Raw genomic sequence first — 12175 nt, 5'->3', positions numbered from 1 at the left:
ATGTCAATAAGCAGATACTCATGCATCATGGAACTGATTTGCTTCACCCTTTTTATACAAAGGAATGTAACAAAGATCCTTCAAATACTTAATGCACTTATCAAGTTGGGATTGATTGCCAGAATTCTTTCCCACAGAAATAAAAGCACTAGAACATTAAAGATGTTTATGTAAGTCTGTTTATTCCTTCTTTGGCTATAGTAGCCCATCCTGGAAATAGACTGAATGTTCTCCAAGAAGGGAGTGTTTGTTTCAATGATGATACACCCATTTTGTGGAAACAATGTGGTTATTTATAAATGAGATAAATATGTAATCTTGAAATATATTTAAAGTGCCAATAAAAGTAAATGGCTGAAATAAGTGTGTGCATGTGTGTATATAGGATAGGGAAGATTTGGGGAGGATAGTCAACAAACTGTTCCCATTGGTTAACTCATTGGAGAGATACTGGTGGAACCTTATTCACTTTTACTTTCTGTGTGTGAGAGGTGCTCAGTCCTGTCCGACTCTTTGTGACCCATTGATGGTAGCCCACCAGGCTCCTCTGTCCTGGAGTGAGTTGCCATTCCCTTCTCCAGGGGATCCTTTTGACCCAGGGATTGAACTCAGGTCTCCTGCCTGGCAGGTGGATGCTTCACCATCTGAGCCACCAGGGAAGCCCATTTTTATTTTAAACTCTGTACTTTTAAAAATTGGTTACCATGAGCAAGTATCTCTTTTGTATAAAAACATAGCAAGAGAAAAGTTTTGTTGTGTTATTGAAACAACCCTCATGAAAATCACATGATTTATCACAGGGATAATAGTGAAAAATTATCCACACATCATGTGGGGTCTCTTTTATGTAGACCCACAGGAGAAATGATCACTCCAGCCTCAATCCGCAGTGTGGTTTGTTTGAGCAACTGACTTGTTTTTATCTTATGAGCATTGGGCATTTATGTAACTGATTATGTCTTCCTCTGCTAACACCACTAGGAATCTCAGAGTCAGCTGAAGACTGACCAGGGTATTCAGTGACTGTTCAGGATTACATAGTGCACATTCTTTGTACAGCCCATACTGCTGGCACCGCCTTGTTCCTCACCTTTATCTTCCCTTTATTTATACACACATTGCTTCCTTTGTTTCAATTTTGAGTGAGTGAGTGAAAAGTTGCTCAGTCATGTCCGACTCTTTGGGATCCCATGTAGCCTGCCAGGCTCTTCTGTCCATGGAATTCTCCAGGCAGGAATACTGGAGTGGGTAGCCTTTCACTTCTCCGGGGATCTTACCAACCCAGGGTTCGAACCCAGGTCTCCCGCATTGCAGGAGGCTTCTCTACCGTCTGAGTCAGCAGGGAGGCCCCTTAGCTGACTACAGTGTGTGTATATATATGTGTGTATATATATATATAACCCTGTAGCCACCTCTTATCCTTTCTGGGAGATGAAAGAGAGGTATGAATAAATAATGACCAGTGATTTCTATTTTAACAGCAACCTGGGAAGGGAAACAGTCTCAACAATGAATAGGCCACTCAGCACAACCAACTACAGATGACTGGCCATTTCATTTACAAAGGTAAGGAAGTACAGTCTATATTTTAATTATTTCCAGTGGATTCATTATGTTTACAAATACTATAAATCATGTATTTAGTTCATGGCCTTTAACTTTGACATTATCAGATTAAAAACAGAAAATAACCAAATTGGAAGAGGAAATTTTGTGGATGTTGTTATGCTGAAAAGGGCAGAACCCAGGAGATATGGTCTCTGCTGTTAATTACTAAGTGTGGTTAAATATCTGACAAGTGTTAATGTTTTCATTACTTTTAAATATAGCAGCACTTACTGCAGAATACTTGGAGAAAATAGCAAAAAAATAACATGAAAACACAAAGCATTCACCATCTCATCATCTATAGATACTTACCAGTACTTCTGTGAATGTCTTTCCTCCTTCCTTGTACACATATATAAAAATATATGATTATAATGTTTTTAAAAACTATTTTTAATCCATACTTATCTTGGCTTCCATAGTTATTATATAAGTGATGTACCTTGACTAGTGCAGAACGTTGGAAGTCAAGGAACAAACAGTAATTATCACATGCGTGCTAAGTCGCTTCACTTGTGTCCGACTCTTTGCAAGCCTAGCACTATAGCCCACCAGGCTCTCTGTCCATGGGATTCTCCAGGCAAGAATACTGAAATGGGTTGAAATAGGTTACCATGCCCTCCTCCAGGGGATCTTCCCAACCTAGGGATTGAACCCACTTCTCCTGAATCTTGGCAGGTGGATTATTTTACCACTGAGACACCTGGGAAGCCCGAGTAATTATCACTGTGACCATTTTAATAGCCATTTACAGTTAACTAGGGCATCCCCAAGCATCTCATTTGCCTCTCCTACATGGATGTCCTGGTGAATAGGTCCACATGGGCTTTGTTAAACATCATCCTACAGGGGGAAAAAAAAGAAAAAACCTTTGAACCCAGATGATATCTCATGGCCTCTCTTTAACATTATTATCTTTTTTGTGCTCCCTAAAAGGAATTGTTATTTTGTTTTTTTAAAATATATAAGTATACATATTTCTCTCCTCTGTCCTACTATCCAGTAAGGAATGATTTACAAAATAATGAAAACCATCTAATCATCTGTCCTTCATTCATGCCATTTGTCCACCCCTCATTAAGGTTGTATTTTCAAGCCCTTTCAACTATGCTCTTGAAGTTTTTCAGTTTTAAAAGCTGCAAAGGCTTAGATAAAGTGAAATTACTGAAATGGCATTCTTTATGGAGATCTTCATTCTGTGGGCTCTATTAAACAGTTGAAGATTAAAGAAAATCCTACTTTTACTTATTATTAGTAGTATGTGCTAAATTACACTAACATACCTTAATATAGAAATTGGGATCAAATATTTGATTACTTCCTGAATATTCTTAAAGTGATTATGTAATTTGAGCTTTCAAGAGGGATGATACAAGATTGGATTTGGTTTTTACCCTGAGCCTTCTATTATAAAACATATCAGATATTCTAATTCTACTAATATATTATTCACATCTCACCAAAATATCATGAACAGACTAGAAAAGTCAATTATTCGTTTAATAAATTAAGCACATAGAGAGTGGGAAGCAGTAGTATATGAAACATCTGTCCTTGAAAACTTTATATTCTAATATGGACAGATTCAATGGAACTGAAAGTTTATCTAACAGAGTGCTTGGATTGGTAGGCATCACAGGTCTGGTGAGATTGGCTTGCCACAGCCCATTCTTCCATTTTCTTGGATGGTTTTTAGTCACATCCAGCTCGTGGCAGTCATTTTGTTCCAGTATAGAGAAATGGCTGGCAGGTTCTTAGGCTTCACCCACACTGTTTATTAAAAGCCCAGGATTTAAAATGTGCTTCAAAAGGCTTATGAGAAAGTCAGAAGTTTCTCCTCCATGGTGTATAGAATGCTCTTCATTGCAATTTAAGATGCGGCCCTTAAATATCAGGGCTCCCTGATTATGTCGTTACCCTTATTTACCACATAAGTAACTGACTTTAAGAAGTCAGATGAATTAGAGTATACAAAAGTCTTATTATTAAAAGATGAGAGGAACACATGTTTAAATATCTGATACCTTGCAATGAAAAAGTTTTTATCGAAAAGCATTGGAATAAATCACAAAGATAGTCAATAGTTTTAAGTATAAAAATATAAAACTTCTCCATGTCGTAATTATAAACCAAATTAAAAGAAAGGAGCATGGAAGATACTAATAATATGCTGTAAACAGCTTAATAACCTTAATACATTAAAAACTAATAAGGAAACACTAATATTACTGACCATAATAGGTAAAAAATCAATACCTAAGACACTAAACACCAATAGACCATTGAGCAAAATAATAGAAAAGCTGAAAGAAGAAATACAGAGAGCTAAAAAAAGACATATAAACAGTGTTAACCTTCACTAACAATTTTCAAAGAGGCAAATTAAAATCAGAAGGTACTTTCTTTTACCTGTCAAATTAGCAAAGATAGTTAAAATGATCATAGTCGTTGCTAAGCGTGTAATGAAACCAGCTCCCACTCACTGCTGATAGTGTGAATGGGTGTATTCTTCTAGGAAAGAAATTTAGCAATATGTGATAAGAGCTTTCAGTTTTTTAATGATCTAGTAATTCTAGAAAACTAGTTTGATAAAACATTGAAGTTGGACAAAGATAGAAGCCCAGAATCATTACTGTTACGTTATTTGTAGAAACAAAACCCCTGAACCACATCAACAGTTCTTCAATATTGGCATTGTTAACTAAAGTATTAACACACATTCATGTTCACACAGTGGTGTCTCTTGCAGCTAATAAAAACTATTCTTACAATGAGGTTTTCATAATCAAGTGGGAAAATGCTCATTACATAAATGTTCAGTGAGAAATGCTGGATTAAGATGGTATCATAATATTTTTCATATGAAAGTACATGGAACAAAAGGTGGAAACAAATATACCAAAATGTGAGTGGTAGAGTTGCCCAAGGGCAGTAGAACTGAGTAATTGTTTTGTTGTGATTCATATTTTTTGGTACTTTCCAGATATTTTTTTAGGAGACATCATATATAACCAGAAGGAAAGGGTCTAAGAGTTTGTAGAAAGAAGCTTATACACATAATCTGGGCTTGGACTTCCATGGCACCTTTCTTAGAGTGTATGGAGTAGAGCATGCTACCAAAATGGTTTATAAGTGAAGCATTATTTTGGAAAGATTGGGGAACACAGAATTTGTTTTTTCTTAGTATTTTAAGAAATGTCTTCCTTTTTTAGAGACCACAGCCATAACAACGAAAATGTAATTAACCGAAACAGATTCTCTAGGTAACAATATTATTAGCCTATTGTATTTCAGTGTAGAACTTCTAAATTCAAATAGGTCCACTTCTTTTTACAGATGTCGTCTGCTGCTGAGAATGGAGACACGGCACCTGGGAAACAAAACGAAGAGAAAACCTACAAAAAGGTGAATGAGTGTGTTGTTTTCTTTTTTTCAGCTCAAAAAAAGGAACTGTTTTATTGCTTAGAATGCTAATATTGCCATAAGCCTTTGCTTCCTCCAAAGCATTTGTATGGAAGTTACTGCCTTAGCTTCCTGTTTCTGTAACAAATGACCAGAAAGTTAGTGGCTTAAACAACATAAATGTATTATCTTACAGTTCTGTAGGTCACCAGTCTGACATAGGTCTCACTGGGTCGAGAGCCAGGTGTCCACAGGACTGCCTTCCTTTCTGGAGGCTCCAGGGAAGAATTCGTTTTCTTGTCGTTTCCAGCTTCTTGAGGTTGCCTGTTTTCTCTGAGTCATGATTTCCTTCGCAGCCAGGAAAGGCCAATTGAGTCTTCACCAGGCCCTATCATTCTGACACTTTTTAAAGGTCTTCACTGAATTTGTTGCACTGTTGCTTCTCTTTTATGTTTTGCTTTTCGGGGAGCTGCCGAGGCATATGGGATCCTAGCTCTCTGAGCATGGATTGAACCTGCGCCCCCTGCATTAGAAGATAAGTCTTAACCTCTGGACTGCCAGGAAAGTTCCAGTTCTGATATTTTAAATTCTAAGTCCCTAACTTGTGGGATCTAATGCCTGATGATCTGAGCTAGAACTGATGTAATAATAATAGAAATGAAGTGCACGGTAAATGTAATGCTTTTAATGGTAGTTTGCTCACTCAGTCATGCCATCCGACTCTTTGTGACCCTGTGAACTGTAGCCCACCAGGCTCTTCCGTCCAAGGGATTTTCCAGGCAAGAATACTGGAGTGGTTGCCATGTCCCTCTCCAGGGGAACTTCCTGACCTAAGGATCAAACCCGGGACTCCTATACTGCAGGCAGTCTCTTGCATTGCAAGTAGATTCTTTTACCAACTAAGTCACCAAGGCAGCTGCTTTGCTTGAGTTATCCTGAAATCACCCCCTCACCCACCCAGTTCTTGGAAAAAATTGCTTACACAAACCACTGCTGTAAAGGATGCCTGTGATTATATTGAGCCCCCCTGGGTAATCCAGAATACTCCCTTTATTTTAAAGTCATCTGATTAGGAACCTTAATTTCTTCTCCGCCCTTACTCCGTGTTGTCATGTACTGTAACATATTCACAGATCCCAAGAATTTGGGTGTGGACATCTTGGGGTGGGGGTGGGGGACATTTTCTGCCCACCACAGTTACTGTGATAGATCAACAGAAGGTAGTTATTTGAAAACCCTTCCTAGGAAGAAGGCCCTATGTGTGTGAAATGTTGTGTGTCTACCATAAGAATCTTTTAATTGACTTGCTACTTACCACCAAAATTTTAAACATTTTCCACCCTTAAAAAAGATTTTTAACATGAAATTTCATCCCACCCCTTACTAAGCCTCTCAGATTCCATGTCTTCAGCCCATTTCACAAAAATCTCTTTCCACACTTCCCAATATCCCTCGCCTGACTACTCTTTGACTTCAATAAATTCTTGGTTCCTGGCAACCAAGCTGATGTTCAGAAGCATAATATATGTCCCCAAGCACCACTGTTCCTGATTTTAAATTGACTATACATTTTACCTTTTAAAAGACCTTGCTCTCCTTCTCTCTTGGGAGTAGATGGTTTGTGTATCATAGGTTTATTATACCTAACATTTCCTTTTGCGTTTCACTCTGTAATGGATAGCTAGCAAGAAGTTCTGTCATAAAGTACATGAGCCATGTGATCTACCCACAGATTCAGGTCATGGAACTAACATGATATATTTCCTGTTCCATTTTCATGTGGAATAATATGTGCTTTTTCCTGGCATATATTTTCTTCTGACTTTTCTCCTCAGCCAAACCTAGAAGAATAAACAGAGTGGTTGCCACCCAAAGTGGTGATGTGTATGGGGAAGAGTAGGGTAAATATTCACAAGCTCTCACGTGTCGTGTTGTAGCTTATAAAATTTGTACATCTGAACAGAGGCAGCAATACATTGTTATTTATTTTTAAGCACAGGTAGAAAATGAAATCCTACCTGATATACCCAAGGCTTTTTGTAAGTTCGGTCAAACATGAGACCAACACAGAGATGGTCAAACTGCCAGCTTGACATTGCTTCAGATCACTTTCAGGCAGTTTTCTCAGTCAGCATCAAGATGCACTGTGATTCTTGACTCTGTTCTGCTTTACAGGAGCTCTCTAGTGATGCATAAGTGATAGAAGGAATGTGACCAAGCGATCTTGGAGTCTGCTAAATGTGTCTAGCCCAAGAAGTAGTAAAGTAGGTTTTCAATAATACTATAGGTATGATTCTATGATGAATGTCTCTAACAAGAAATTTGGCTCAGCATATTGCGAAGGTTATAAAAACTAAAAATGACATTGTAGGACTGCAGATGATTCTGATAAATAAGAGAAGATGCAGGAAACTTGAGGACAAAAACAATGATGTCTTTTCATGTGTGATGACATAGCTTTTTAATGATCTCTGATTTTAAAAGGAAGATTAACAAGAGAAGAGGTGTTTAGCCTTTTTATAAGAAAAGCACCACAGCACAACACAATGCCTAGAACAGTAGCCCTCAGTTAATATGCTGTTGATGTACAAAGCAAGAAGGGATCACGTAGAGAAAAAGTGTTGCTTTGCTAACAGGTAATGGCTCAGCTAAACTATTCAATTTAATTGTTCTCCATTTAGCAAAAGGTCTTTAAACTGGAGGTGCTAATGGTGGACTTAGAAGAGTTGATAGCAGGAGTTACATTAGCTGCCAGAGATGTGTTTGTCTCTAGGCCCAGTTAAACCATTTCCCAGATAAAAGAACTTGAAGCTAGAATAGGGAAACCACTGAATGAACTTTGAAAAATTAGGAGACTGGAAGACTTACCAAAAGTCAGGAGATGAGCAAATATCATCCCTGTTTTCAAAAATGAGGGAAACCATTCTGGAGACCAGACATGAAACTGTTCCTCAGCGTAATCTGAACATGGATTAGTATAGCTATATACATTTAGAGAAGAAACACGTGTCTTTTACAAAGCTGCAGAGGTTCATAAAGATGGAGTTTATGTTAAATTAACTGCACTTCCTGTTATGAAAGAATCATTAAATTGGTTGCAGATAAGAATTCTCAATTTTAATGAATCTTGATTTAAAGATAGCTGGCATATTCTTGTTGCATCCTTTCAGACAAGGTGGAAAAGTATGGATAAAGTATTATAATTAGTAGGTTGTACCTGGTTAGACTAATGTTCCCAAAGAGTAGAAGTTTTGTTCCTTATTCACTTAGTATTTACTGACAAGATGCATAAGCTGTCCCTGTGTAGCTTCGTATTTTTACCTATGACCTTCATGAAGACATCTAATTTATAGTCTGCAAATGTGCAGATGGCAGAAAGCTGGGAGTAATAACAGACTAGATTGGTGTCATCAAACCCACTATACATTTCATAGCTATTACCCCTTTTATAAATACCTTAAAATTAAATTTCTTTCCCAGTCTTGAAACCTTGACCATGGGGTGTGCTCTTTTAAATGACCGTTTGGATTTTGCCTGTGACTGAAGCCAGTTCAGGTTAAGAATATCCTGATCTTGGGTGCTAGGTGTGAGAAGAATATCAAAAGAGTTTATAAGGAACTTACAATTGAGTGGGAGCACCAAGACATGAAAACAATTTTAAAACACAGTAGTCTGTAACAAAGGTTCAAAAGAGGAGAAATCGATATGGGGTTAGAGTTAATGAGAGGGTTTAGGTTTTTTGTATCAAGGTTCACTGGGCAGCTGCCAGCAACACTCAGCATCATAAGTGCTGTGATGCCCACGTGTTTTTAGGGAACACTCAGAGTTCATGGAACATGGTTATGCTCTCTGAGTCTCAATTATTTTCATGTGACTATTTAGGCTGACTGCTTTTTGTTCCTATGGTTGACCATTTCTCTAATCCATTATCAGTTCCTGGCAAGCCCAGGAAGAATAGTTAAAATCAGTTGGGAAGGTTAATGTCTTTAGCTAATGACTGAGATAAGAATTTTGATTTTAGCTGCTTAAAACAAACACGTTGCCCATGAAGACAGGTATTAAGAGCTGCCTGGCTTTCTTAAGGAGTGTGGTTGTTTCTGTTCTCAGTTCATTATTGGGTATCTTCTGCAAGAATTGTAAATGCACAGGCCTCAGGGGCCAGGCAGATAATAAGGGAATAAAACAAGCAGAGAGAAAGTGGTGAACAAGAGAATACATTCCTTTTATAAAGGGGACATATGGCCTTAAGCACTAGCTAATAAACCTTTGTGTGAGGCCTTACCCAGGTTGCCAGAAAACTGATTTTTCATGAAATAAAGAATGTGGATTCTGATGTAAAACTCCTAATTGTTGAAAGATTGGCAACTGATTCAAAATTATTCAATATTACACTCAGGAAGTCTGTACACAGTGGAAGATAACAAAGACTCTGACCCTTTCCCTGAATGATTTTCCCTTTAAAAACCTTCATGGTCTGGCAGAATTTCACAGTTGGTTTCTGGACAGGAATTCACTGTTTCCCCAGGTGCTGGTCTCCTAAATAAAGCAAACTTTCTGCTTCTACCAAAAAAAAAAAAAAGCCCCCCAAAACAAAACAGAGAAAACCACTCTGAAAAAAAGCAACAAACTGTATCAATTGTATCTTGTCCTCACATGGGGCCAGTTTGCAATCTCTGCACTGTTTGGGTAAGGAGGTGAGAGAGGAGAGGAAGATGCAAAAGAAATGCATGTAAGGCCTGGTCCCTTCTTCCTATATCCATACAACTTATTTAAGAGAAAAGAAAGAGGAGACCCACATGAAAAAAATAAATAAGTCAAACTGGTATTAAGTGCCAATACAAGTGGCATTTTACTTAATCGTCTAGCAAATCCTGACAAGTACAAAGCTCATTACAGTCTTCTGGGAAAATGTCCTTTTTTTGGACTTGTTTGTTAGCAGAACATTTTGCTGGGATAAAAATTTCTTAGATGCCTCATTGCTTTTTGTCATGGCAGAAAATCCCACTCGTTCAGGGACTGTGTGTTGATTGATCTACTCATTTGTCTCAGGGACGGGGAATCGAATCGGCACAGGCACAGAATCATCGGGGGTGAACGTAATTTGTTGGAGGGACAGGAATCTGGTCTAAACAAAGCTAAGTGTCATTGTTTGGAGAAAGCAGAGGAAATTTTGAAAGTGTGGCCTGGCTGTATGTGACTGCTAGCTTTGAGTGCTGGTTGGAGGCCTTTGGATTTCATATTCTGAGCCAGCACCATCCATTAGAACTTTTGGCAGTGATGGAAATGTTCTATGATCTATACTAATACAGTAGTTACAAGCTGTATGTGGCTGTTGGACTTTTGAAATGTGACCCATGTGTTTGAGGAAGGAATTTTTAAAATTCTAGTTAAATCAACACATATGGCTAGCGGCTACCATATTAGATAGCACAATTCTAGGCAGTGAGGTACTGTGACATTGGTTTGGTGGTTAGTGACATGATGAAATGACAGTACAAATTACAATGAAGGTTGGCCTGAAAATTTTCCATCATAATAATGATAGAAATTTTCTACCATTGGTGGAACTAGAGAAGTTTGAAGATGAGATTTTTTTTTAACAAGGTCATAATGAAGGAAGAAGGAAGCAGAAAACAGGACATCAGTGCACTTTATAAGTGGTTTAAACTTGAATAAAATACCAGTGCTGGAGGCCTGAGTTTTCTTTCTTTGGGATGTGAGGAAATTGCCCACATCTACTCCCACCCTTCCAAAATAAATATGTCATTGTGGCTCAATGGCTTATGCCAGGTCACCTAGAAATTCTTTATCAGGAACATGAAAAGTTGCAGCCTTAGGATGTCCTAGTTTTGTGACTTTTCCGTCAGAATCAGTGTCTGCAGGTTGGCTGGCTGTGGGCAGGCATGGGAAATTTGTCGTGCTGCCCTTTGCTTCCCTCCCTCTCTCACCTCCCCAGGCAAAAGTCGTCATTCCAGGCCTGTCACCCTCCCTCCTCTACTCCTCCTTCCATCCTGGGCCTGCCCACAGCAGAGCCTCCTCGCCCCAGGAGAGTCTGGTTTTGATGACTTCCACAGGCTGCTGTAGGTCTGGAGGGTCCATCTTCAGCACCAATACCTCGACTGCAGGTGATCTCTTCATCATGTTAGCCAATTCCCACTAGGATGGGCATGCTTAGTGAGAGCACTCACAGTGACCTAGTAGGAAACTGACCACTCTAGCTATAAACGGTCCTTGACCCAAATTCCCCAGGGTCTTTTTTTTGTTTTTTTGTTTTTTTGTTTTCATTTTTGATTTTTAAGACCTAGGTTGTCATGTAAATCCATTGTCTCAGCCTGTGTCCCTCTCAGTGGAGGCAGGCAGGGAGAGATGGGAGGAGCCCTGCCTTCCTCAGTCCACACTGTCAGTGAAGATGTCCTTGATGACTTTTTAAAAATGAATTATTTATTTTAATTGGAGGCTAATTATTTTACAATATCATAGTGGTTCTTGCCATACATTGACATGAATCGGCCATGGGTGTTCATCTGTCCCCCATCCTGAACCCCGCGCCCACCTCCCTCCCCATCCCATCCCTCAGGGTTGTGCCAGTGCGCCAGCTTTGCGTGCCCTGTTTCATGCACTTGATGACTTTTGAAACATGAGTGAACTCATGACTCAGCAATACTTCTAACTAAGAGGAAATATTTATTTAAATACAAGCTCTTTTATAAGACATCCATGGGAAGATACACAGGCAGATGTCAACATCGCCTGCCCCTGGGGAGAACTGGATGGTGGGAATCTTGGGTCGAAGGAAGCTTTTCTGTATGTACTTTTGATGCATATTTACCTTTGAACCATATAAATGTTTTGCTTATTCAAAAATTGAAAAAATAACATTTTGAGATGGGAACAAGGGAGAGCTGGCATGTGTCCCAGCACTAACTGCTCTTCTTCCCTTTAGCCTCCACTTCCAGAAATAAGACCTTTGCCTTCTGCCCTGATGGAGGTACACTCTATAGCTGAGCAGAGACAACCTTGTAAACCTCCACTGGTCTATAGGAAGAGTGATCCTGTGGCATTCCGAGTGTTAGTGTTAATATAAGTTCATGATCCCACACACAGTGAGGTGGAGCAGAGAAAGGTTTATTACAGGGCCATGCAAGGAGGCTCAGGTGCTGAAAAC

At 38.9% G+C, this 12175-nt stretch overlaps 1 protein-coding gene across 13 annotated transcripts in view; it reads left to right on the top strand.

Annotated features, from left to right (window-relative positions):
- Positions 1 to 12175, top strand: part of PIP5K1B (phosphatidylinositol-4-phosphate 5-kinase type 1 beta) — a 554522-nt gene that overhangs the window by 315848 nt on the left and 226499 nt on the right. For 12 of the 13 annotated variants that reach the window (XM_060409393.1, XM_060409390.1, XM_060409396.1 and 9 more), the window contains 2 exons: positions 1482 to 1566; positions 4945 to 5013. In XM_060409393.1, the coding sequence (XP_060265376.1) occupies positions 4945 to 5013 (69 nt within the window). In that variant the 5' untranslated portion in view covers positions 1482 to 1566. Of the gene's footprint in view, positions 1 to 1481; positions 1567 to 4942; positions 5014 to 12175 lie in introns of those variants that run through there. The other variant, XM_060409397.1, reaches the window with a different exon arrangement.

This window comes from Ovis aries, chromosome 2 (genome assembly GCF_016772045.2).
Source record: "Ovis aries strain OAR_USU_Benz2616 breed Rambouillet chromosome 2, ARS-UI_Ramb_v3.0, whole genome shotgun sequence".
NCBI classification, from domain to species: Eukaryota; Metazoa; Chordata; class Mammalia; order Artiodactyla; family Bovidae; genus Ovis; species Ovis aries.
The sequence above is the reverse complement of the archived record's forward strand: the minus strand, read 5'-3'. Positions and strand labels throughout refer to the sequence as shown.